This window comes from Saccostrea cucullata, unplaced genomic scaffold (assembly GCF_032062105.1).
Source record: "Saccostrea cucullata isolate Sc308-1 unplaced genomic scaffold, CSIRO_AGI_Scuc_v1 ctg79, whole genome shotgun sequence".
NCBI lineage: Eukaryota > Metazoa > Mollusca > Bivalvia > Ostreida > Ostreidae > Saccostrea > Saccostrea cuccullata.
Window position 1 is genome coordinate 183,817 of NW_026935853.1, and position 27,722 is coordinate 211,538.

The following is a 27,722-nucleotide window of genomic DNA, read 5'->3' on the forward strand; positions in this document are numbered from 1 at the left end:
TCAATTCAGTGAGTACATAATGGACTAACAATTAGTATGAAAAATGTCAGTCAGCATTTGACTAAATGATAAATTTTATTTGCTGACAAGGTCATTGTATCTACTATAGAACTTACGAAATGGTGACTTTAAACGAGACTGTGGATATCCTTGTTTCACCAACTTGTTTGACAATAATTTACCTTGTTTGAGAAATTGTTCATACCTAGAGAATGCTCTTGCGTATTGAATCACCTGAGATATATAAACTCCACATCCAGGTGATTGCTGCATAAGAAAGGGAAGTTGACGATAGAAAATTTCAGATGTGGGGTCAGGTGCCGTTGAGGAGTAAACATACCCTGTTAACCGTCAAAACTGCTGTGTGCTCCTTGTTATGATCAAACAAGACAGATCATTTTACGAATAATGGTCCAACGATTAATAAAAATAAACCTATGCTAGGCTTTGATTCTTGACAATGTCATTGCATCAACCTCAGAACGTGCAAAATGATGACTTAGAACGAGACTGTCGATATTCTTGTTTTAACAATCTGTTTGTCAATATCATGCCTTTTTTTTTAGAAATTGTTGGTAACAATCTGTTTGTCAATATCATGCCTTTTTTTAGAAATTGTTGGTAGGTAGTACATACTCTTGAGGTATAAATCCACTAGGAGACATAACCCCCATATTCAGGTGATAAGGATATATTGCATGTACTGCCTATATAAGGGAAGTAGACGATGGAAAAATCCTTATGTTTATCATAAAGCTTATGCTATACATGTACATGTAATACCGTTTACGTCTTTTTTTCAGTAAAATAAAAAAAATCCCAATATGTAACAGATGTATAAAACCCTGTGTTAACTTATTGATTATTTTTCTCATTTTTTATATCGTTTTGACTAAATTTAAAGAAAAACACAATAAAAAGCTTAAGCTTTAAATATATATGTTTGGCACAATTTGTTTTAGCATCAAAAAATCTTAGGAAATTTCTTGAATCGTTACAATAACGATTCTCCGTGTTATCTATCCTTAATCTGTTCTTTTTACGATTGGGTTAGATATTGAGTAGACGAATTTGGAGAATCTCGTGCCATGCTTTTATACGTCATACTGTAGGCCGCTCAATAAATATCCATGATATGGAATGCTAAAATCCTCAAGATCTTTTTTATATTGATTTTTTATGTAATGTTAACAGGAAGTTCTTTAAACTCGTAGAAGATCAAAAGAAATTAGAATTAAAATTTATATTTTCACACATCTTTCGTACAAGATCAGAATAATTATAACTTTTATGAAACTAATAAATAATAATTTACATCAAAACATAACTGTACAGAAATGAGAGTGTGACCATTACTACGTACTTATATCATCTGTTTATGGACTTTATTGACATCCCTTGTAAGTGTACTTGTAAGATTGTTTCTTTATTTGTGTATTCAGTAAGTGTGATTGTAAGATTGCTTCTTTATTTGTAGGATATTGAACATAACTAAAGCAGATACAGAAGTTAACTGCTTGCAACAGCTATAAAGATACATATTCGCTTCCGTGGTCAATGGTTTATTTACCCTTGATCCCCCTCCTAAAGGTTATGGGCCGTAAGTCTTCTTTATTTTAGGATTCAATATCCCTTTCGCTGAATTTGCATAAATGCGTTGCACGAATCAGTTGTGGTTGTTTTAACAAATCAGTTAGAGAAAATATCGACCCTTTCACCGAACCGCACTTATATACGAGTATTTCATTCTTTTGGGATGCATCCCGTAAAAGGATAAATCCTCTGACGCAATTTTTGCCAATCCCTCCAACAATTTTTAAAAGCGTTCACTTTTTTATCACATGTCCCTTGCCTTACAAATACACTAGGCCTAGAAAAGGGTGTTAATGATGACTTCACAACAAACCTGTATAATAAAATTTATGGAGATTACGAACAGTTTTCAAGCTTAAAAGTCCATTAAACAATACAAAATAGGAGTAGAGCACACGGGCCTTCAAAACATAAGATGTGGGATCAGGTGCCATGATAAACACGATGACCAACATTCCTGCCTTATACAATGACCAATTTCCCTGCCTTAATCAGCAACATACCCTTTATTACTCTAATGGTGTTTATGTCTCTCAGTTACTTAGACTAAATACCATGCTCTATATAAGATCAATTTCTAAAACCAGGCAAGCTATTGTAAAACACGTTGAAGAGATTTGATAATCATTCAGCCAAATTTAATTGCTGACTGACATTTTTAATACTGATTGTTAGGCCATTATAAACACACTGAATTGTCGACGGATTTTTCTGTTATTTCCTGATCATGCCAAGAAGCACACGGTGAGTGTGACCGGTCAGCAGGAGATGCTCACTCCTTCATGGCATCTGATACCTCTGATGTTTGGAGGTCCGTGTTTGCTCTGCTCCAATTTTGCATCATTTAGTGGACTTATGAGAATGTAAACTGTCTCCATAAATTTCACTAGCTGTTCTCAGTTTTTATTCTGGCCCGCACAGAGACACTCCCCATATTGTAGGGCTTTGAATTGTTTCCCCATGAGAGAACCATATGTAAATATTCATTCTTATTTGAAAGAGAAAATACATTGTTTTGTTAATGCTATCGTATCCTCATGGATTGTTTATTTAAGATTAAATAACCTTATCAGGTAGTTTGCAGTTTATGATATTAAACAAGATCTGTTGTATTAGCAGGCATCTATTTTCTCCCTGGTCCCTATTCCTCGGTCGTCTTTACGTAAAACCTCATCAATATACACATTTTGTACTGAATCTATGTGCAAAACTCTTCTTAGATTCAATCTCTGCGTAAAACTGTAATTCATGTTTAAGAGTGTTCTAGATACCGATAGGAGGTTCTAGTAATTACAATATAGCCAGGATATATAATAACATTTATCATGGGGGAAAAGATTTCTGTCCATCTAATCAAGAATGGAAAAGGATCATTCTCAATCGCTATAACTGTAGCTAAGATTTTTATTAGGTTTTCTTAAATATAAACATATCTGAGAAAAATCGACATTTAAGGGTGAAAAGTTTAGTCTAGGAATGCTAAGTACATGTACATGCAAAACATTCTAATCAAGAAAAAAAGACTACTTTTTAAAATTTCATTCATATTTCTGAATTCTCATCACGTTGATTAACCCTGTTGGTAGGGCACGATAAATGGGTAGAAAATTTTAATAAACGTTTATTATATCAATGTTTACAGAATACATGTGTAATTTAAAATCAAGAGTTTCTCTTGAATATTTAAAACACTGAAAAAATACTTTTCGAATATTTTTTTATTTTGATCAAATAATTATGACAGTTATTTGCGTGGGTTCTCTACTTTTGTCGATTATTTTACAACCAAAGGGTTAGAAATTAACTACTAAGTAACTGCATTAGAGAATATGGTCCATTTCTTGATAATTGGAGGGTCATCGCGTAGTAAATGATTGACACAAGAGTCATCTATTATTTTGATCATTATGAGGAGCCGATGTTAGACTCTCTTCTCTCCTCGTGACTTCATTCATAATATATGACAAAGGTCTTCATCTGAGGAAGTTCTGGGTGTGTTTTATCTGGAGTTTGCTCTCTTTTTTCTCTCAGTCTTTCAAAAATCAACTGTTAAATATTTGAGCAGCGGTAAATTGGATCGATCTTACAAAGAATACTCCATAGTGTGGAGCCTAATACCTTTTATTTCTTTTCACTGAGGAGAGAATTGATGAATGGCAGGATTTTTTTTTTCGTTACAGTCAGAGTAAGTTTTGTTAATCATTTAGAAATATCTACACTTCAAATGTAACATATCGATACACTACCACTTATATGGTTTTACGTCATAATATTTTTTTTCAAAGATTACTCCGTTTACAAAATGATCCCCATTAATAAATACATGTATATAATACGGATGCTGACTAAAGTCACTTTACTGCTTGATTTATTTATATATACGTCCTCCATGGTTATAGTATTTGCAAGATGAGCGAGATAGTCCTAATTTTTTTAGGCTAACACAAATCGTAAAATGAATTTCATTTTTTAAAAGAAATTCATGAATTTAATTTAGGATAACGTATATGTAATACACATAATTATATAAATCTGTTTAATGCTATAACGCAATAATTATAACTGTACATTTAATAAATTGATGTTTATCATTTATTTTTATTAAAAGCGTATTATCTCAGTTAAAATTCTATCAGTAAATATATTTCAAAATAATTCGAAAAGAATAATAAAAAATTCATTAAACATGTTCTTTGTGACATTATTACATTTTTTCATAAAGTGAGGGTAATAATGTTATAGGAATTTAAAAAAAAATAGAAGTTACAAATTCTTACAAAGCACTGAGAACTCTGAAGAATGTATATCATTGGAGAAGTAGCTTCTTGGCCTGTCGGTTTCAGCACTCTCGCTGGACAGAGACTTCTCTTAATTAAATCCGCTAATAAGCTTAGGTATTCTGAAGTATGTTCACGTGTGACCTCATGCATTAAGTTTACTGACAGCTTTGCAGTAAAATCAATTAGTATTTCTTGTTATTCGGTGAGGCAGATTTTTTAATTAGCTTTGATAATCGACGTAGTTTCGTAGTTATCCTACCGAGTTAAATAGATCAACCAATCAAAATCTTTTATTTCTATGTATGAAGCTTTGGATAGGGAATAATTGAATACAACTAAAGAGTTAAATGAAATTTAATAGCATTGCAATACATCTGAATTTAATGCTTTCTAGATAACAAGGTCAAAAACAGCCGATCCGTCCAATCACATTATAAAGATATTGGTTTTATGGGTCTTCCATGATGAGCATGACAGCATTAAGAATTTGTCTTTGCAATTCGAGTTTGACAATCCCTGAGTTTCCATAACACATCAATATATATTTTAAAAACGTTTGCCACTTTAACCGGAAATGCCAATGCTCTAGCGTATGATAATTATTTTCATAAGTGTAATATGATGAGGTGTTTTGGAGGTGTTTCGGATTTGTTGGATTATATTGCTTTGTTTGTTATATTCGAGTTTTATATTTGCTCTCATGGGGCCTCTATAACAAGCATAAAAAAGTAATAAAAGGTACAATGCATTGCGCAATAAATGTAAAATGTATTTGAGCAGTGCCCTACAGAACATAATACTGTTCCTACATTGTAAGTTGATCAGGGCTCGTAATAATGCACCAATATATGTAATGGGGAATTGCTTAATTGAGACATTGGTTCTTCGGGGATGCAACATTTTGTTTGGCTATATACGGAAATTGTTGAGATGATTCATCCTCCTTTTTTGACAACCCGCACAGTACTGCAGCAGACTCCTCCGTGTGGAGAATACAGTACTTAATATTGATTGTAACCTCCACGTTAACATAATACATAAGGACCTCTACAACCGAATACTATCAGTGCTATTAGACTCGGTCGTCAAATCAAACAAAAAATTGAATCATATAAATTTGAAAATACTAGTGCCTTTGGATAGATTAAAAGTTCATTGTTATGGGAATACGTGAATGATAGTTATTTAACATGGTAAGTCTCTCTCTCTCTCTTCATTAAGTCAATTTTAAACCTTAATGCAGAAGGAAACTACTCAAATTGTGAAAAATGTAATGTTTCTCTCTCTCTCTCTCTTAATTTAAGTCAATTTTAAAACCTTAATACAGAAGGAAAGTACTCGAATTGTTAAAAATGTAATGTTAAACCAAACATAAATATATTAGAAGAAACATTGAATCATCTACTTAATATACATGTGAAAGTACTAGAAATATCTTAACTGAATTCCAAAAATTATTCTTTCGAATGTATTATGTTGCTTTTTCTTAAATTAAATACTAGTATGGCATTGGTAACACATTCATGAATATAAATTATCGACAATCCATTGGCTGTATAAAGTAGATTTGTTTTATTGTAGTAATTATTATGTTCTCGTTTCAAATCCAGAGAAAAATATCTACATCAAATGACTTCCATAATGAACATCGTATATTTCTTAAGAGCGAGTATTATCTCAGACAATTATATAACAGAATCATCCATTAAATCAAAGAAAATCCACTTAAAAATATAAATCTTTTCGAACTCTCACGTAATGATCACATGATATTGATACAGACAACACTATCACGCGTAACCCTCGTTTATTTCCCACGCTTATTTTCGTCATACGCAGAAGCAAATTTTGAAGTAAAAGCGCAATATTCTTGATGAGTTATTTGATGTGTAATAAATTTAGACATTCTGTGTAAAAATCTCGGAGGTAATAAACGACATCCTTAGTTATCAATATATTTTTACCAATTTTGATATAAGGATGCCAGACCCTTTAGACTGAAAACATTTATTTTCTAATAAAAATGAATAAACGAATGTTTAATTTTCTTTTAAAAGTGTGTCCAAATGTTTCCTCATTCTTAAATTAATAACTAAATCGTTAACGAGATGGCTTTAGTTTAAAGATTTTATATATCAACCTTCTTTATTTTTGCAGTAATATTCCACTGATACCTGCTCTGAGTACGATAAATTTTAAAGCGAGGCATGCTACTCACTGATAAGTTGATGTTACAGGGTTTCTAACAACGTTGTATAAAGGCGGTATTTCGTTATTCTATGGTCGGTATAATGTACTTGTTAACAAACAAAGCCTTTCAATGAGTCGTATTTCGGCGGACTTGTTAAATTTTAATTCTTAGGTCTTTGTTTTTGTACTTCATTTGACTACAGAAACTTCTGTCTACCGAATCAAAACATAGGGCTCGCGGCGGGAGTGACCGGTTAAAAGGGGAGCTTACTCCTCCTAGGCACTGTCTGTGGAATTTCCAGAAATCAGTGATTTATATTCTCTTTACATATTTGTATTATTTCTATATACTTTTTTTAAGATCGAACGATCAATGTTGGTCATCTTCATCTTTTGCAAAATTTGTTTTGGGGGGTGGGGTGGGTGTGTAGGTGGGTTAATGCTTTATCCTGTCCTGAATTTAAATTGTGATTTGGTTTTTACATGTATTACCAATAAAAAATAGATTTTGTTATAGAGAAATGGTTTTTAAGTCAATCGATTGGCGTGTTTTGTTTGTTTGTTTGTTAATTATCAATGTATAGAATATTATCATTTGACTAAAATATGGATACAAGAGAGTAATCTAAAATTAAATAAAATTTTATACCAACTGTCAACATAGATTTTTATATTTTGTCTATGACCATAAAAATCTACATATATATTTATATCAGCTGTTCTTTATATTAGTCAATACCTATTACTATGCTGATTATGATACTATAGAAGAAACAATTTGTCTTAAAAATACTAAAAGAAATAAATTTAAAACTTATCTATATTCTAAATTTAAGTTTGACTTAATAGAGACTTTTTAAACATTTTCAAACATATATTAATTCTAACGTTTGTTTTGGATACAAAAGAAAAGAAAAGAAAAAATTTATAAAGCAACATATCTATTTAATTAGATTCTAATGTTGTGCTAGAAATTGTTATCTACAGAAGGCAAATAATGGTTATTTAAGCATTTCATGCGATTATTTCAAATCCCATCCCATAGAGATGATATGGTCTTTGAAAAGTTCATTATTCGCAAAGTTCATGCATATCTAATATCAGAAATCAATCTGCAACACAAAGAAGCGCGTTTAGAGTAGCTTAGGATCTCTTTTTTTCTGTAATTAGCAAATTAAGTGATATGGACTCGTCAAATGCCTAGCGACAAATAAAGTTCTTTCAGAATTATCAGACTAAATCGATGGAAAAGTCACCGTTTGAAGACCTCTTACAAGAAAGCCTTCGATTTTCTTTACTAACATATGACTCAATGCTAATAAAATGTATGAATAAGGCTTTGGTGATCACTGGATTTAATTTCTTACATATGCACCGCATGCTGTGTTCTCATCTTAACTGGACAAGATATTGGACAATATTGATATATAGGTATGTAAGTTATCAAATTTTTTTTTGAAATGAATATACCTTGTCAACTACAAAATAATGAAAAAGATTTTCAATTGCCTTTTATATGTTATCTTGTTTTGTATCTTCTTTCAAAGTTATAAAAAAAATGATCGGTCTGTATAAAAATGTTTGTACCTCCTTTCAAAGTTATAACAAAAAATGATGGGTCTAAATAAAAATGTTGTGAATCAAATAATTGTATAATGTTGAAACACTTTCAGATGGTTTTATACCCCCACCCTTGAAAAGTGGGAGGGTATATAATGATCGGGATGTCCGTCTGTCTGTATATCCATCCGTCCTCCCGTTCGTCTGTTACCTTTGGGGTACACATCTCTTATCATCAACTCCTCTTTTATTACTCTTTCGCATTATCTTTTTTACATAGTGCCATTGTGCACGTCCTATTTTTTTCTCTTTGTTCCGACACAAATTATGGATTTCTCAGAGCAAAACATGGACAGGTTCATTCTTTCTTTAAAACTGAAGTGTTCCCATCTCTTACCCGCAACTGCTCCTATAGCACTGAGTAAAATTTCATGATACTTTCACAAATACGTTATTACACAACGCCATTATGCAACTCCTATTTTATTTATAGATCTGACACTTATTTCTGGTCTCCCAGAGCAAAACATGGACTTTGCCATTATAACCATATGGGAGGCGAAGGGTATAATTTTATTGAGCTCAGATCATGGGCTGACTGTAGCGATGTTTTTCGAAAAAAGTCCTTTCTCTAAACTTAACACATTAAGCCATTTAATGATAATTAAGTTCTGGATAAAACGTAACGATAATTTTCACAGATTCTTTATTACACAGTGTCATTTGCACCTCCTATTTTACTTTTTGAGCAGACACTTATTTTTAAAGGTCTCCAAGAGCAAAACATGGACTTAGTAATTATAATCATAATGGAGGCGGGGTTAGCTCATTGCTCACAGTATCTATAGTTTTTCATATCTTCCATTCTTATATCCAGGATTTCTTTCAAAATAGTTTGTATAATTTGTCTTTCAGGCGGTTATTTCTTTGTTTTTCAAAGTATTTCTATACAGAAAAGATGGACCTTTATATTTAAGATTAAAATAAGATATATAGAATCCTCCATTTGATGATTTATTTGCCTCCTCAATTGGGTTCGTTTCGGTGTATTTTTGTATGGAATTTTCAACAACTATATTAAATTTTGTAAAGCTCGTGATATAAAAAATATAGCTTCTTTATGTGCAGATGAAAATTAAAATGTTCTTGTTTTATTGCTTCTTGATATGGATGGAATATATAGTGATTTTTTTCTAAGTTTTTTTTTTTGTATCGTTAACATGATTAAGACTTACGAATTTACACTGTTCAATGTAAGTTTTACAACTTTTGTTTTGAATTAGTAAAGTGACAAATTATAATGAAATATCAGGTGCTGAACTCATAAATCACTCAAAGAATAACTCAGATCTTATAAAAATGGTAATCCGATTTAAACCAGATCTTTTGATCCGCACATACAGAATGCTAACTATACGAGCGGATGAAAGGATATGATTTTAATCAGGTTGGAGTTTATGCAGAGTTAAATTTTTGCTCCTTTTTAAAAGAGTCAATATTTTGTTATTTCAAATACCCACATAAAAGAAATGAAGGGAATTTTTTTCAGAATTCTGTGAAAACGTTTTCTGAAATATTTATTTTCTGTTGTATAAAATTAATCTTTAGCATTGAAGATATATTTTTGACCATATTATTCTAAATTTATTATTTTAAACACTGAAGATCTGTTAATTAAGATCTGTGAAGATATCATACTGAGGAGATGGTAATCCATACAATCATATATATTTTTTTAATTTTGAGACGTCAAAGCTACATGTGTATAAGTTATTCATATAAGATGGAAGTTAAGAAAAGTAAAACTATACTACAAAAAAGTTGGTTAAATTCATTTTCATTTTTTTCAGTACATTTTATATGTACAATTTTCCCCCCAAATTGTCAAAATGAAAGGCATGAACATCGTACATGTTCAAACATTAGTTAATTTTATTTATTTCATCTAGAATGTACTTTGGTGATAATGTACACAGTCTCCATAAACCAACAGTATTTTAATCATCGATTGTATAATTTTATTTTCTATGTTTGATAGGAATATATTTGTATTCATGTTAAATAAAATCAAACCTTTATCTTCAGCCGTTTAATAATCCCCGAATTTGGGATTAAAGGAATTCACTTTTGATTTTAGGTTTTAACAAAGGCCACGCTTAGCTGGTAACCTATTAAACTAATGGTCTGAGGATATTTTATCCGATTAAATGTCAAGGTCACAGAATTTAAATATCGATGAACGACCTTAGTAAACCACATGTCCTAAACCCCCAGTACCAACCATTGTATAAGTTGATATATGGTCAGCTGTGTTCTGTAGGAGGGTTGGCATTGATACCTCAGCGATTTGTCACTGGTATGATTTTATTTAATGTTAATCTTGTTCAGAAAATTGGTTTCAGACAGAATAATACATATGGATACGAAATCAATAGCCAACATTTAGTGATTAATTCCCTCTTGTATTTTGTAGGGATTGCTCGAAATACTATTAATTGATATTGACTCTCAGTACAGAAGGTGAAATGCCAAAGGCAATCGAAAAGTGATTGATTAAAAATAATTGATATATCGCTGTATGAATGAAAAACATGATGTTTAAAAAACCATTTTTTGCCGATAATCACTGGAGGGGAGTGTGTTTGTGTCACTTTCATAAATTGCCTTTTCACATATTGTTTGTTGAATCTTGCGGTTCTCTAAACGATCATGAATTCTACAATTGAAAAATTTACCAAATAATTTGAAAATTTTTCATCGTTTCAGGTATAATGGCCAGCAGATGTGCAGAATATAATTGCTAAATTGTTGTAATGGAGAACTCCTCGTCGAATGAAACATCACTGCTTGAAGAGGAATATCGGAGACAAATCTCGGCAGATATTTTGAGTCGCTATCTTATTCCTTCTTTAGTTTACGTGATCGTGCTTATTCTGATAGGAGTTCCCGGAAACTGCTTAGTATGTCACGTGTACACCACAAAATGGCGCCGAAGACGAAAACCATCCACTTTGTTTGTCCTAGCCCTTGCCTGGTTTGATTTACTGAACAATATCGTATCATTACCCACTGAGATTTATCTCCTTACCAATTACATGTCATTTGATTCGCCATTTCTGTGTAAATCATCCAGATTTGTGACTTTCTTCATGAATGCTGCCTCGTCTGTTGTTCTCGTTGGGATTGCGATTGACAGATTTATTGGAATTTGGTGTTCATTTAAAACTAAACCATTTAGTGTTTCCAGAGCCAAATTCGTAGTTGTGCTTTCAGTGATTCTAGCGACAGTCACATGTTGGCCTAGTATTCTTCTCTACGGAACACAAACGATCAAATCGCAAAAGTACTCCCTGAAGACTTGCCTCATTGATGATGATTTCCATGACAGCGAATATAGTGTATATCCATTCGTATATGGAATGTATTTATTGGGTTCTAACGTGATTGTCGATATATTATTTATAGTATTATATTCTTTGATAGGAATAAAAATATATAGACGACGACAGTTCGGTAGTCTTAGTCCGAAAAGAAGTTGGAGTACAGTGGTGACCTTCAAACGAAGACCAAGTCTTTGTTCATATTCTAGTACAACAAATATAGACGAGGATAGTATTCCTTTAAATGCTGGGAAAGGAACCAAGTTCAGTGCAAGACTTGTGAGGCAGGAGAGTTTTTCAAGTGACAAGTCATACAACACTATGAAGTATAAATACAATATGAACAGATCAGTGGATTCCTTGCCAGCTAAAGTAAATGGATTAAAACCTGACAATTCTTGCCGAGCTCTCTCTAGAATTAGTGAGTTGCAAAACTTCACAATCGCTCAAGAACAGCGAAAAAGATCAGCCAGCTTGCCCGAATGCAACACTCTCCATGTTGATGGTAAAAAATCACCAAGAAGCACCCTATTAAAAGGAAAACATTTATCACGACAAGCCTCCTTTGTATCTTCGCAAACTTTACCGAGTGAAGTCTGTCGGTACGGTCGTACGTATCATACCGGGAGAACTACTTTCATGTTGTTCGTTGTGACCCTAGCATACGTTTTAACGTTCGTACCATATTGCGTCATAGTTGTGATACGATACACAAACGAGGGATTTTACAACACACAAAATGACTTACAGAAAAACTTTTACCATCTTTTCCTACGATCTTATCTTCTATCTAGTGCAATCAATCCACTAATTTATAGCTTTACTAGCCAGGCATTTCGAAAAGAGTGTTCTGTGATCTCCAAAAAATTATTTTGCAAATTGAAGGCTATGAATGTTTGAAAACGTTTTAATTAGTAACAAATTCAAAATATACTCTGTGTTTAAGCTGCTTTTGTCTTTCTTAAAAAAAATGAAATTTTCTAAAAATGTCTGTTCGTTTCAAGATATTAACCTCAAGAAAATGGCGAGAAAAACGATTGTTTTATATTATGTATTAAGTATTGATAAATAACATTTGATAGGCCATTATTACATGCTGAATTGTCTACGTTTTTCTCTTCTTTTTTTTTTTTTTTGATTAGACCAAGGAGCACACGGCGGGGTGAAGGATCTGCAGAGGAAGCTCACACCTTCATGGCACATGGTCCCACCTCTGAGGTTTTGAAGTTCAGTGTATGATCTGCTTCTAATTTTCATGATTGAATGGACTTATGAGGTTGATTTCGTTTCGTTTTCTTCATATTTCAGTCTAACTTTGTATATGCATGGTAAAACAATGCTGAAGCATTTAAACATTGAAGTGCGTATATACTGGTCCACCAAAACTCCTTTGCATCATTTTCAAATCATTCTGAAATATCATTTGGGATTTATATTTTATCAATCATACAGACATTTGTTCGAATTTCGGAATTTGAATTATAATGGAATTAAAATTCTGGATTAAAATTTTCTTAAAACATATGAATTGGGAAACATAAGTATTTAATATATCGTCTCACGGACAATCAGACTAAGTTAGTTATACTGATTTTATAAAATATATTGACATAACAGATAGTATTCAAGCTCAGAAGTCCATTAAACAATACAAAATAAGAGCAGGACAAACAAGGAGACCTCCAAAACATCAGAGTTGGGATCAGGTGCCATGGAGGAATGAGCATCCCCTGCCAACCAATCACACCTACCGCATGCTCCTTGTCATGATCGGAAAAAAGGGAATATCCGTCGACAATTCAGTCTATATATGATGGCCTTTCAATAAGTATGAAAGACGCCAGTCAGCATTAGCTTAATAATGAATAGTATTTCCTGACAAGTCATTTTATCGACCATCGAACGAAATGATGACTTTCAACGAGGCTGCTGATATTCTTGTTTCATCAACTTGTTTGTCAATAATTTACCTCCTTTTAGAAATTGTTTATACGTAGAGCATGCGTTTGCGTACGAATCAACTGAGAGATATTTAAACCACGTATGCGGGTGATGAAGTTATATTGCTGCATAAATAAGGGAAGTTTATGATTGACAAGTTAAAGTCATTACGTTTATCATAAAGTCTGGTTGTTAGATTACCATTTACCTCTTTTTCAGGTAAAATATCGAAATATGAAACAGATGTGTTAGACTCTGTGGTATCTTTATTTCAAGCTCATGAGTATATTTAGTATTGACATAAAAATGAAAAAAAATCATTGTTCATTGAGAATACGTCGTCGATATATATTCAAAAAGTATCTCCATATATTTTGAATTCAATTTCATGTTCGGATATGTCTTAAAACTATCGTGGATATGCAATATGAGGTTGTAATATTTAATAGGCTGTAAAAGCAAAAACCTAATTAGCTAATGAATATAATGTATCTTCTGATGGAGAATTGGACAATAGTTGACCAAGTCAAGCTGAAGATTTTCCTTAGATATTTGATCCTTTGTTATAGCCCAGTCACCTTTCTGAGAACTGTCATTTGAAAACCATTGAATCTACATGGATGCTTGCATAATTATTAATGGAACTAATCATGATGTATTTCACCTATCCGTCCTAGGGGAGATAGTTTTTAGGGTTATTTTTTTTTGTCTTGCCAATGGTCTTTTTACAAGAATGTTATTTAATATTTGCACTATAGATTTTTGTAGTGAAAATTTGACACACGACAGGAGGTCAAGATTTAAACAAACCTGAATAACCTTTATTCAACAATACTTTGAAGTAAGTTCAGTTTAAGTGGATCTTGAGAATAAGTCAAAAATATAAAAAGTGTACAGAAGGCCGCCTGCCACCTGACAATCTTAAATAGCTGAAAGCGAAACCAGAAAAAACAGGTCATCACTTTTTCGACCTTATTTTCTTTCTTTCTGTAGAAAGAACTACAAAATGAACAGTAAAACACTGATACATATTGTCGTCTGCAAGAATGTGTATTGTTAACGTTTGCACATAATGTCGCTAATTTATTGGTTTACATATTTACTTGGGTCTTGAAGAGAGGCGAGAAAGAGAGATTGCCGCACTCACAAACAATCGCACAGATAAAGAGAAAATAGGAAACAGGAAGACACACAACCAGCTGAAGAAGTCTCTGTCAGCTTCAATATTTAATTAAACAAATAATAACACAGAGAAAAAATGGTCATAAAATGCTTAAGGTTTGGTGTTTACTATCATGATTTGACAAAACACTGAAAATTGTAAGTTGAATTGGAGGAATGAGCATCTCCTGCCAACGAATCACACCTACCGCATGCTCCTTGACATGATCGGCACAAAAGGAAATATCCGTCGACAATTCAGTCTATATATGATGGCCTTTCAATAAGTATGTAAAACGCCAGTCAGCATTAGCTTAATAACAAATAGTATTTCCTGACAAGTCATTTTATCGACCATCGAACGAAATGATGACTTTCAATGAGGCTACTGATATTCTTGTTTCAGCAACTTGTTTGTCGATAATTTACCTCCTTTTAGAATTGTTTATACGTAGAGCATGCGTTTGCGTACGAATCAGCTGAGACATATTTAAACCCCGTATGCGGGTGATGAAGTTATATTGCTGCATACGTAAGGAAAGTTAACGATTGACAAATTAAATTCATCACGGTTATCATAAAGCTTGGTTGTTAGATTACCATTTACCTCTTTTTCAAGTAAAATATCGAAATATGAAACGAATGTGTCAGACTCTGCGGTATCTTTATTTCAAGCTACCAGTATATTTAGTATTGATATGAAAATGAAAAAAAAATCATTGTTCATTGAGAATACGTCGTCGATATATATTCAAAAAATATCTCCATGTATTTTGAATTCAATTTCATGTTCGGATGTGTCTGAAAACTATCGTGGATATGAGGTTGTAATATTTAATAGGCTGTAAAAGCAAAAACTTAATTATTTAATGAATATAATTCATATTCTGACGGAGAGTTGGACAAAAGTTGATCAAGTCAAGCTGAAGATTTTCCTTAGATATTTGATCCTTTGTTATGGCCCAGTCACCCTTCTGAGAACTGTCATTTGAAAACCATTGAATCTACATGGATGCTTGCATAATTATTAATGGAACTAATCATGATGTATTAGACCACGCTGTCCTAAGGAAGATAGTGTTTAAGGTTAATCTTTTTTTTTTGACTTGCCAAAGGTCTTTTTACAAGAATGCTATTTGCTAAATATGTTAAATATTTGCTCTGTAGATTTTTATTGTGAAAATTTGATACACTACGACACGAAGTAAAGATCTGAACAAACCTGAATAACCTTTATTCAACAATATTTTGAATTTGTAAGTTCGGTTCAACGAGTTTCAGTGGATCTTGAGAATAAGTCAAAAATATAAAAAGTGAAAAAAAAGGCCGCCGGACAAAGTTAAAAAACTTAAAGCGAAACCAGAAAAAAAAACAGAGGTCATCACTTTTCGACCTTTTTACTTTCTTCCTGTAGAAAGAACTACAAAATGAACAGTAAAACACTGATACATATTGTCGTCTGCAAGAATGTGTATTGTTAACTTTTGCACATAATGTCGCTAATTTACTGGTTTACATATTTACTTGAATATTTATTTAAACAAATAATAACACATAGAAAAAAATGGTCATAAAATGCGTTCTGGTTTGGTGTTTACTATCATAATTTGACAAAACACTGAAAATTGTAAATTGAACTGATAAATCAGCAGTTTTTTTTATCTAGTTATAATTTTGAGGTGACATTATGTTCTGCGAGGGTAAGATACAAATTTTGTCGCCGGTGACAATTGCAGTACATAAAGAGAACATCGATCAACCCTTAAGCAATCATTCAAGGTGAACGACAATTTGTGCAGTTAAGGTAGGCATATACAGCGAAGTATGTCTGTCTTTTTTTTGTTGGGAATAAATGTTTATCTATCCATGTGAACGAATTATTTAAAAAGCTTCAAAACGTATACAAATGTTTAGTCATCATAATTAACTGACTTCCCTGTCTTGTTTGCTTTCAGGGTGGACAAAAACGTCCTAGATTTTATCATTTGAACTCCATGTCATATCCTGTTCGTTTATACATTAAGCACTCCTGTCAAAGCAATAAACTTATTGACGCAGAGTACTCTTGTTATAAAAAGGAAGTTTGTCTGACGTAAACCTCATGACGTTTTCAAATAACTAAGTTATATATTCTTTTGGAATAATATGCAGCAAAGTACAATTTTGGACCAGGTTTCATTGTTCATCCCTTTGAAATAGATCCGCCAGTATTTAGTTAACAGAACACAAATTATTACAAGTTTATCACCTAATTAGGTGATTTTTTCCTAAATATATTGCAGCGTTGATTTTATTTTATAACAATTCATTTAATATGCATACGACTGCGAATTTTATTTAGAATTCTTTCTTGGAGACAAGAAGGCCATGTTGCACAATAAGTTTGCAGATAATCAACACCCTAAGAGCTGATCTATAAAATGTTAAGTTTTATTGAGAAATGAGAACAGTGATATTAGAAAAAAGCATTTCTTGCATAATATCTCATACAAAAATATATACGAAAAACGCATAAAAATATATTACTACAAAACATTGTAAATATGAAATAACCCTTGCGCATCAGCTACATTTGCAAACTCTTCACATGCATCTTTCAACCAGCTGACTGGAGAGCTTTAAAACCAAAACAAGAAAGTAGACTATGATTATTTCCTTACGTCAGCACTCGTAACATACTATGGCATGTACTTTCAAATAATTCAATGGTAAACAAATAAAAAAGAACAACACAAACTTGACATTCAGTCATACAATGACATATTAATTAGCACCAGTGCAGAGTTAACTGTTCTACTACATACTCTGAATGGATAGGCAGCAAGTATACATTGGAAAATCTTCAGTACATGTACCTTAAAAGTTAACACTTATTATACACTTAATCTATAAGAGAACAATCAATTTCTTAAATTATAAAAACTAGGTTTCGTAGCTGGGGAATCGGGACCTTTATATATAAATCAATGAAGAAAAGGTTGTCTTTGGTAAATTAAAATTAAATGACATGTTCAAATAATCATGAATTGCTATACAGAAAATCTAACAAACATACAATTAATCAAATTAATTGTACTAAGACTAAATTTTTGTTATTCTTATAATGTTGAAAAATTCACCTGTTTGTTAAACTTAATATAATCAAATATGGCTGAGCCAAATAAATATATCTACATCAGTTATCTAGGTATGATAAGGTTGAATGTTAGGAGACAAAATAACCATTACAATGATGATATCACATGATACCGCCTACCAACCTTCCTAAAGTTGAACTATTGAAAGCCATATTTGCTAAAACAATATGTTAAGTTTGAAACAAAATTTAATAATTACTAATATACAAATTGACAATCTGCTATTAGGATTTCTTAATACGATCCATATTCAGATTTTACATGCATGTAAGTATGAGTAGTAGGTATGACATCTTTTTTGAGATGAAGAAGGTCTTAAATTCACCTTAAATAATATTAACCTCATTCGAAAATGTGTATGAATTCAAGTAAGGTTATGTTTAAAAAGCAAGTACCGTTGTCAAGTTATTTGCGAAAAAAACGCAAAATTCACAAGGTGATACATATGATAATAGTTTCAAAATGAAAAACACACTTTTTATAACTAATGACATATAGAGCACATAACGCAGCATTAATATAATAATTAAATTGCGTTATAACACTCTCAATTGCTCGTAAAGCTTTTTGATCATGACTAGAAAATTGATACGATGAATAACAAGAAAATAACCGAGTTTCAATTAAATCCTTAATATACTTGTACGTGTAGCATAAGTATTAAAATGAGCAACATTTCTTTCTAAGTGGAAAATTTCCCCTACAAAATGGGAAATTGCTAAGAGTCAAATATATACACAATTGCTAGAAATATAAACGGCTATTATCATTTTTTTCCTACTTAAAAGAACATACATCCTAAACATACATTCAACAAAATAATTCTCAATGCATCTCCTATCTTCGGAGGTCCTTTAATAACATGTCAGCGCATTGCATTTGAACTTCCGGTCACGTGAATTCTAGAGTTCCGTGAGTGGTTGCTCAGTAATTTTTGTAATGGAGTTTTCATAAAATTCATCTGGCTCTTCTTCTTCTTCCTCTTCCTCCTCGTCTTCGTCGTCTTCATCGCTCTCTGAAAAATAAAATGTAATATTTAGAAAACGACGCCATTGTGATGCTGCATTAGAGTTATAAAATGGCAGCTGACTTTATCAATTTATTTGTTTTCAATATACACGTACATCTTTTTTGATAAATTGTTTTCTCAGTTACTGAAAAAAACAGCCCCCCCCCCCGAAAAATAACATATATTTTTCTATGTGAACAGATAAAAGTGATTCTTTTAGAAGATCGATTTTTTAAATTGCATAAATTTTGAGGATTATGATTCAGTACAAAGATGAATTTCTATAGTCAACTTTGTAACTATTGCTTATAGTTATTTCACTGCATGATTAATATTCGCATAAATGCATGCTACATATTTTGCTTTCGTGGTACAAAATATGCTGACATTCAATACTACATGTATATGTTGAAGATTATCATAAAATGAAATACAATATTTTAAATATTTTTTGACAAGAGAATACTGGCATACTGCACTTCTGTATTTTTGTTTGTACATGTCTCATCAAAATAAGCATTTCTATGCCACGCATGTGCTCATACGAGGTTGTTTATAAAGTTCGTAGACAAGTGATATATTTTTATTTTCAATAATTAATGCACTGTCTAACGTTTCAATAATATTTCAATACAGACAACGATGGAGTAAGTTTTAAAACATAAACAAAGCAAAACAAACTACAGTATTTTATCTACATTTTATATAGGTTTTACATGTAAACATTTAGTATATGTAAGACGCACTTTCTAGTTTAACGTAAAACTAGTTTCGTTGTAACGTCATTAACGTTGTTCTATTCCCTGTTCTGAAAATGAGCAGTAAAGTAATTATAATTAATTATGCTTACAAACAGATATCATTATTTTTCTTGAGGAGAAATATCCCTTCATTCAAATTTTTACCTTCTTTTAATTCCCAACACAGAATTTTCATTAAAACAGCATTAGATTAAGATGAAAAATAGTTTGAAGTATGAAACTTTGCTTACTTTTTCAGATATGAATATCATGTCTAATCATGATATAAAAAAAAACTTTGATATATGGTATATAGAATATATTTTTCTTACAATAAAATTAAAGAAAATTATCAATGATGTACATGTATCTATGAAAATGATATTAACTATCATATCTATCTAATTCACTTTAGAAAATATCATGAAGCGTTGCTTTTTAATTCCTTTATCGTTCTTCAAAATATTTTATTAAAAACAATGCTTATTTATTGATTAAAAATATTATGCATCTGATATTTCTGTAACAATTAAAAGACATACATTGTATATATGTTAGGATTTAGAAATATCACAATTTTTACAGTTTAAAAGAAGTGACCATAAATGTTTAAGGTAAATTATGTAAATTTTTACAAGTAATTAATAAAAAGCATTGGCAATAGGAAATAGAAATCAATATTTGTAGGATAAAGTTGCACAAATTTAATTTAAAAAATGGTCCTCATTATTAAACTCTGGAAAGACAATTCATTATATCAATTTCCTCGGAAAGGCATTATCCACGAACTTCATGGACAATCTTCGTATATTGGCTGATTTGGCATATAAAAGATATTGGAACTTTGCAATCTATATTTTCTGAAGACAACCATGCCTGTATAATTTTTCTACTTAGATATTTATATACATATAGGTGCTACACGTAACTATTTTAAGCTTTCTGCAATACATATGTTACGAGTGATAAGGAAATAAGATGTATTCACCTGATTTATAGTGTTGAACTTAAAATCAAATACTCTCAATTCAATTATCATAGACTAGTCACTGCATAGACTATCACTAAAAATCATTATAGTTATGAATGACTAGCAATGTTTTTGTCATCCTCTAGTATATAACATACCTAAAATTTGCATATAACGAAAAGTAATAAAGCTCAAAACTCTATTGAAGCAATATCTATCTAGGGGAGAGCGAACACAGACCTCTATAACAACAGAGGTGGCATCATGCAGGTGCCATGGAGGAGTAAGCAACACCGTCGACAGTTTACACTCCTTTTCTTGATCGGAAAACCGGAAAAATCAGTAGACATTTCAGTGTGTGAATGATGGTCGAACAATTAGTATGAAAAACAAGTTAGTCAGAATCAAAGTTTAAAAATTTGAATTTGCTGACAGAATAATTCAATTGGCTATAGAATTTGCAAAATGATTAAAATTGAACGAGAAAATTGAATATCGTCATGCCATGTGTTTGTTTGTAAATTGCTTGTTTCGTTTCAGAATTTGTTACATTAAGTATGCCCTTCCAAATCGAATCAACTTGTATACAAAAGCTTCAAATATACTAGTAGGTAATAATGTAAAATGTTAAAATATTACAAATGTAAATGAAATTGACAATAGAAAATGTGAAGTTATCGAGTTTATCAGAGAGTTTTGTTAATAGGTTGTCTTTAATCTATTTAAATATTAAAAAGATAAAGTAGACTCTCTGGTGTCTCTTATTTCGACTTCAAAGAGATATATCGAATCCATGTAGGAATAAAAAGATATTATTAATTTATTAAGCACCTCTGATATATCTGAATATCGAGTCGAGCCAAGCCCACGTCTACGGACGTTTTCTTTTTATGCAAGGGTTTTGAATAATTCTGCTTCCTATGTATTAAAAAGGTCTGTGAAAACCAAGGCGAATTAGTACTCCAGAATATAGGTATGGAATGATAATTTCATGAATCTATTTGATACTTGATACACGTGTAATTTGATTGCACGCTTGTATCTCAAATATGACACACTTAAATGTAAATTATATAACGTCAATGCCAACAACATTTAACATGCACAATGTGATCAGAAGTAAGTTGCTTTTCAAGTTTTTATTGACATGAACGACTTTTAGTATTTGGTTTTCATTTCATGTAATTATATAAACAATTATTTTAAAGACCTTTCGTGTGAAGTAATCTTTATTAGGTTTGCTTAACCCTGCTTGTTCTGAACCCAAAAAGGAGAGATCCTTGTATCACCTTGTTTATACAATTTACAATATAAATAATACTAATGGGACCCACGTGCTTTCCGAGCATTAAATTTCTTTTTTTAACAAGGACCACGCGGTGGATTTGAGTGGTCGTCAGAGAATGCTTACTCCTCTTTGGCACCTAATCCCTCTTATGATATTTTAAGAGGTCCGTTTTTGCTCTTCTCTAGAATTTGTTCAATAGACTCTTGAGCTTGAGTGCTGTTTATTGTCTCGATTTATCTGATCTGTTTGGCATACCTTCACAAGGGACTAGAAGGGATAAGGTTTATCTACTACAGTCATATAAAAATAAAATTTGTATACTTACGGAATGCAGTGTTCTCGTATACAACTTCATTGGTGAGAATAGATTCATCATTACTCTGTAGAAGACCATTTCTTTTTCGTTCTACTAGCTCCACTAAAGCTCGGTGTATAAATATGTATTGTTTCTATAATAAAACAATGAGTTTAACTTCCAAAGTATACAATATAAGACAGAATAAACTTAATACGCATATTTGTTTAACGAAACAGCCCTTAAAGTATGTTTTGCCTAATTGAAAATTATTGTGAATTTTGAATTTTTCTCGCTAAACCATTAAACTCAATTAGTCAAAATTTAAAAGCGCAAAAAGCGAAAATAAAAACAAAACAATTATTTTAAAAAACTTACATCTACTTGCACCATGGATACTCTGTTTTTGCGCATCTGCACAACCCAGGCAAAAATATCGACAGACTGACTAAGATCGTGATCTCGTACGTACTGTAATAAATAGTCTATACTTATATAGGTCCCAGTGCGCCCCACACCAGCACTAAAAGAGAGGAAAAACAAACAAATTAAAATGCAAGGAGTTAGGGTCAGGCATCAAAAAGACTGCGATGATATATATATACATTATTATAACAGTAACTTGATCCGAAGGGTCGTATCACGTCGAGTTGACAGGCGCGGGTTTTCAGATCAAACGAGACGCGAAGCGTCGAGTTTGATGTGATGATCCGCGCCTGTCAACTAGACATGATACGGCTTTTCGGATCAAGTTACTGATATAATGATAAATTTATTATATACCCTCTTATAGCTGGCTAAATATATTAAAATAAACCTTTAAAGATAAATTAGATAATATCAATCCATTAAACAAAGCATAATAACAAGGGACTTTTTAACGCGCAAGAAAAATAACGTCATATTTCTGCGAACTACGTCATCAGTTTCAGAGAGTGGTGATATGGATTCAGAAAACATGTTGGTGATCCGGAAAATCGGATCACGACGTCACGTGATAGCGTAAATTCAACAGTAAAATTGGGTAATACACATTAGGTATATAATAAATATATATTATTGTAACAGTAACTTGATCCGAAGGGTCGTATCACGTCGAGTTGACAGGCTAGGATCATCAGATCTAACGAGACGCGAAGCGTCGAGTTTGATCTGATGATCCGCGCCTGTCAACGAGACGTGATACGGCTCTTCGGATCAAGTTACTGTTATAATGATAAATTTATTATATACCCTCTTATTACTGGCTAAGTATATTAAAATAAACCTTTAGAGATAAACTGGATAATATTAATCCATTAAACAAAACATAATAACAAGGGACTTTTTAGCGCGCAAGAAAAATAACGTCATATTTCTGGGTACTACGTCATCAGTTTCATAGAGTGGTGATATGGATTCAGAAAACAACGTGTTGGTGATCCGGAAAATCGGATCACGACGTCACGTGATAGCGTATATTCAACAGTAAAATTGGGTGATACGCATTAGGTATATAATAAAAAAGGAGAAAGGAAGACAACAAGTTAAAGATGAACCATTGATTCATATTAGCGTCAAAATTATTTGATTCTAGAGCATGTGCATGGCATTTATAAGTTATATTTAGCTTTCAGTTTTATGTTTCTACTTATACATTCATTTTGTATAATTTTTCTTTATTTACCTGCAGTGGATCAAAATGGGACCTTTGACCTCTGGCGTAATGTGGGTTCTTACGGTTTGTATAAAATCAATTACTACGGTTGAATCTACGGCGGCAGAAAAATCGGGCCACTCCAGGAAATGGAAATGCTTTATGGTACGAGTGTAATCACCCTGCAAAAGGTTTCAACAAATCTACAATACGATTCTTAAGGATATAAAATTCGGTTCATCAAATCTACAAAAGGCAAATGATCTATTCAAACCTCATTTATATAACTGAAAACCTTACAACGAGGTATCAGTATAAAGTTATTAATACTTCATAGTATTTTTTGCGGAAAAAAATCAAAATATTTTAATCAAGTGAGTTTTCCATTAAAAAATACTCGTTTGTGTATACTGGGTGTTTAAAATTCACACACTGTATAAATATTTCAATTAAGTAATAGTGTCTACTCATGCAAACGAATTACCTGCGATACTTGAAATATGTTAATGTCAAATTTGTCCATATTAGACACGGATATGAGGTTAACTACGATATCTCCATATTGTTTAGGTTCGTTGGTTGTATCTGGCCAGTAGTGCTCGCATTTGTCCTGAAAGGAAATATTTTTAATCAATAAAAACAACTTATAACGAAATTTTGGAATGTCAAATTTATTGCTCAATTAAGGGTACAATTATGCTTTCTTAAATTAATTTTTTCCCTTGATTTATGATACATAGCATTCTTGATTATTGGTACAATGCAATTTTCATTTCTTTAAATTTTAGAATTGAAAAAGAACTGAGAATGATTACCCTCAAATTATTACGTAGAAGAGTTTTTCAAAACTTTTTTTTTTACAGATTAAGAATAATGTGCAATATCTCTTTCATCTTAAATACTGACTTGCATACGTTCAAAGAAAAAAAAATCACAGACAACGAACATTGGTTATTGTCTAAACAAACCAAATAAAAATATAAAAATATTAGTAAGCATAAAAACAAAGTTCTGACTATTGGAATGAAATATGTCAGCCAAAAAAAAAAATCCATTGATAGCTTGTAGCTACTAACATGTACATTATAAGGACACAAAAAATTAAAAATATTGACATTAAACAGGTTTGTTGAAAGACCTGTTAAATCCATGTTTTTTACAGTAGCCAATGTCCATTTAAAAAACAATCGTACTCGGAGCATGCTCTTGAGCATCAAATTTGGAAGACCTTATGCTATATACAGGTGAAAGTATGGGTAAAACCTTTAACATACAGGATGTCCCATAATATATGATACCATTTTAAATTATTGTCATGAACGCAAGTCTGTATTATTATAAATGATCAATAGTTTAAAAAAAACTTACATTCATCAGAAAATTTTTTAAAACACCTCAGCGCCCAGAATCAAAAACAAGTTTAACTTGCCAATGGTAAAATAGTGAAGGAATATGGCTGTTGTTTACTTCAATATGGCGGCAATTAGAATATAACTCTTTTGCAAAAATTGTGTCCCAGGAAAACTATCTATTTGGCCGGTATGATTATTGTCAACAAAACGTTACCATTTTCTTCTTTAATTTCAACCTATAGTACGGCGGCATAGGGGACCTATTGTGCATTTTGGGATAAAAGCACCATTTTTGGCACAAATATAGACATTCACAATGTAAATAAATCTGGATATTGGGCCATCGCAGAATCACGCCCTGACGGCCATGACAGCCATTTTACAAAATTTTAGAGAAATAAGATTTTCTTGAATCCAGCCTTAGATACCAATGATTATTAGCATGATATAAAATGAGAAGTGATTTGTGGTGTCTTGCAATGATAGCAAAAGCCCTTTACACTATGTATTATACAATACATGACGGAAACAGAAGACAAAAAAATACCAAATAAGTATAAAAATCATGACAATTTCTCTGAATACCTGGATACCTATCGTTTTTTAACCTAAAATATATTTGTTGATCAATTTGCAATTAGAAAATGCACAGCTGATATTCCTATTCGTTTTTTCTGCAAAAATATTGGAGATTTGACGATTTTCCCTATATAATATGATTAACTTTAATCTTTAACTTAGAAGAAATACTGTGGATAAATTTACATAACTCTGTGGATTCTAAGATACTTTTATGAGTATTTTTGATTACTTAACTGCTTATTTTATAAACCTGAGGATCAGACTACCTTATATATGATCCCTTTTAGATATAATTTAATGATACAAAGAGCTTATAAACAGTTTATCTAGTTATCGATATCATTTGAATTTAATGTAACAGTCTTATCTATATTCTTGATATACTTCCCATATAGTCACATTTACAATATCTACAATGTTTTGATATTATAAATTCTGTATGAAAAAGCTGCTGACTTTAAGCAAGGCAGTAAACCCAGTTCATGCGAGTTTAATGCCTTCCTAAAATCACAAAAGCGTCCATTTTATTGTCGTCTATTAGTAAAAAAGTCTCAGCAGCCTGCTTCAATTGGCTCTTGCTATATACATGTACATGAATGCATTTTTAAACTTAATATTGCTAAACTATTGATCAAAGGATCATCTGCTGACTATTCATACAATGATATAAACCATTTAAAGTACTGTAAAATCACTTTTTATTCGCAAGAACTTTATTTACACGTAATTATGCCAAACACTTTCCTCGCAAAATTTTATTTCTCGCGTATGATTTCATTAAGCAATGAACCACAATTCGTGAAATTTTTGTTTTGCTTATCAAGAGTCAATGACTATTTCGCGAAAACAAGGTGTTGCCAAAATTTAGCGATCTACAGTAATTAGTATATGTCGTTTGAGTCTCGGGCTACATATCCTCATTGAAAACCCTACGTGCATAGAAGAAAATCCTAGAATAAATCCTCCAAAGAATGAAACCCCAAAGAATGGAGACGAGCTTGATACTTATGTTAAAAGAAATCTTCGAGGTTTCCTTGTTTCATTTGTAAGACAATCTGGAGAGGAGATTCTTCTCACATCACAGTGATGTCAAACCCTTCCATCCGGTTATTCAATGGCTTTAATGTTTTAGGGGTGTTTAAGATGAATAGAAATAAGTCCAAACCGAACGAAGACTTTCTTTGACCAAATATTTCAAATTTATCTTTCCAATTCTCTTCAGACTTTCCGCAGAATGGTCTGCAAGCTCAATAAAAGTCAGAACTAAGAGGTAATGCATGTACAGTGCAGCTCTATGTTTCACTGGGATTGCTAGTCGTTGATCAAAAAGGAGATCAAACACCTGTAATAAACAAATTAGGTATACTTGGAATTTGATATTGAAGACATTTTTTCTGTTGGGCCATCTTGAAACATCCGTATTAATCTCTGGTCCACCTACTTTCCTTCAGAGAAGAGCTGATGAGCTTCATGGTCATCCTTGATATGTGCATTCTTAAGAGTTTGTTTCAGATCGATGAGAAATACAGAGAACACTCTCTTGGTATACATTTCTTCATTGCTTACTTTGGGGTGTTCTGACGTTTCGCTTACATGTAAAGGTGGACAACAGATTGCAAGCTCTGTAAGAGCTGAAAGTGATCAAAGCTGTAGACTTTTTGAAGGTCAATGCATACAGTAATTAATCTCAAATATTCAATGGAATGTTACAAATTTGGATCAGTCAGCAAACACAAATTTAGAGAGTCAGCAAACACGACACTCTAAAAAAATTAGAGTTTGGATCAAATAAGTAAGCATCCCCTGTCGATCGGTAACATAGCTGTGTGCTCCTTGTCTTGATGGGTAAACGCAAATATCCGTCGACAATTCAGTGTGAAAATGGTACCTGGTGGTAGAGGGGGCTACAAAGTGGAATGAATACTTAAAACTTCTTCTGAAGAACACAGAGATTTGGTTTATTCAAAGATATGCTATCATCCCTAGGTCTCGAGTTTGAGCCACAAGAAAGGATCAACGTTTACATGGGAGTATATGAAAACTTGAAATCCACAAGGTAGAGACGATATGCTCGTGAACTTATTTTGAATAACAAAGAATATGCGTGA

At 32.0% G+C, this 27,722-nt stretch overlaps 2 protein-coding genes across 6 annotated transcripts in view; one reads left to right on the forward strand and one right to left on the reverse strand.

The window, feature by feature from the left end:
- The first annotated feature begins 1,475 nt into the window (after window positions 1–1,475).
- On the forward strand, window positions 1,476–12,450 carry LOC134243953 (uncharacterized). 3 transcript variants are annotated; one of them, XM_062726195.1, is made up of 2 exons: window positions 1,476–1,600; window positions 10,890–12,450. In XM_062726195.1, exon 2 carries the CDS (start codon window positions 10,937–10,939, stop codon window positions 12,401–12,403), a length of 1,467 nt encoding a protein of 488 aa, XP_062582179.1. In that variant the 5' UTR covers window positions 1,476–1,600; window positions 10,890–10,936; the 3' UTR covers window positions 12,404–12,450. The 3 variants fall into 3 exon arrangements, with proteins under 3 accessions (XP_062582179.1, XP_062582181.1, XP_062582180.1); XM_062726197.1 differs by lacking the exon at window positions 1,476–1,600 and adding an exon at window positions 5,492–5,566; XM_062726196.1 differs by lacking the exon at window positions 1,476–1,600 and adding an exon at window positions 10,258–10,479.
- Window positions 12,451–17,017: 4,567 nt separating this feature from the next.
- LOC134243952 (tyrosine-protein phosphatase 10D-like) overlaps window positions 17,018–27,722 on the reverse strand; it is a 41,012-nt gene continuing 30,307 nt past the window's right edge. For 2 of the 3 annotated variants that reach the window (XM_062726192.1, XM_062726194.1), the window contains 6 exons: window positions 24,165–24,290; window positions 23,711–23,862; window positions 22,423–22,567; window positions 22,075–22,198; window positions 18,034–18,757; window positions 17,018–17,940 (listed from right to left, as the gene is read on the reverse strand). In XM_062726192.1, coding sequence (XP_062582176.1) covers window positions 18,645–18,757; window positions 22,075–22,198; window positions 22,423–22,567; window positions 23,711–23,862; window positions 24,165–24,290 — 660 coding nt within the window. In that variant the 3' untranslated portion in view covers window positions 17,018–17,940; window positions 18,034–18,644. The remainder of the gene's footprint in view (window positions 17,941–18,033; window positions 18,758–22,074; window positions 22,199–22,422; window positions 22,568–23,710; window positions 23,863–24,164; window positions 24,291–27,722) is intronic. The other variant, XM_062726193.1, reaches the window with a different exon arrangement.

Bases quoted from the DNA above. Each gene is read 5' to 3' on its own strand.
- LOC134243953 (XM_062726195.1), top strand. From the start codon at position 10,937: ATGGAGAACTCCTCGTCGAATGAAACATCACTGCTTGAAGAGGAATAT.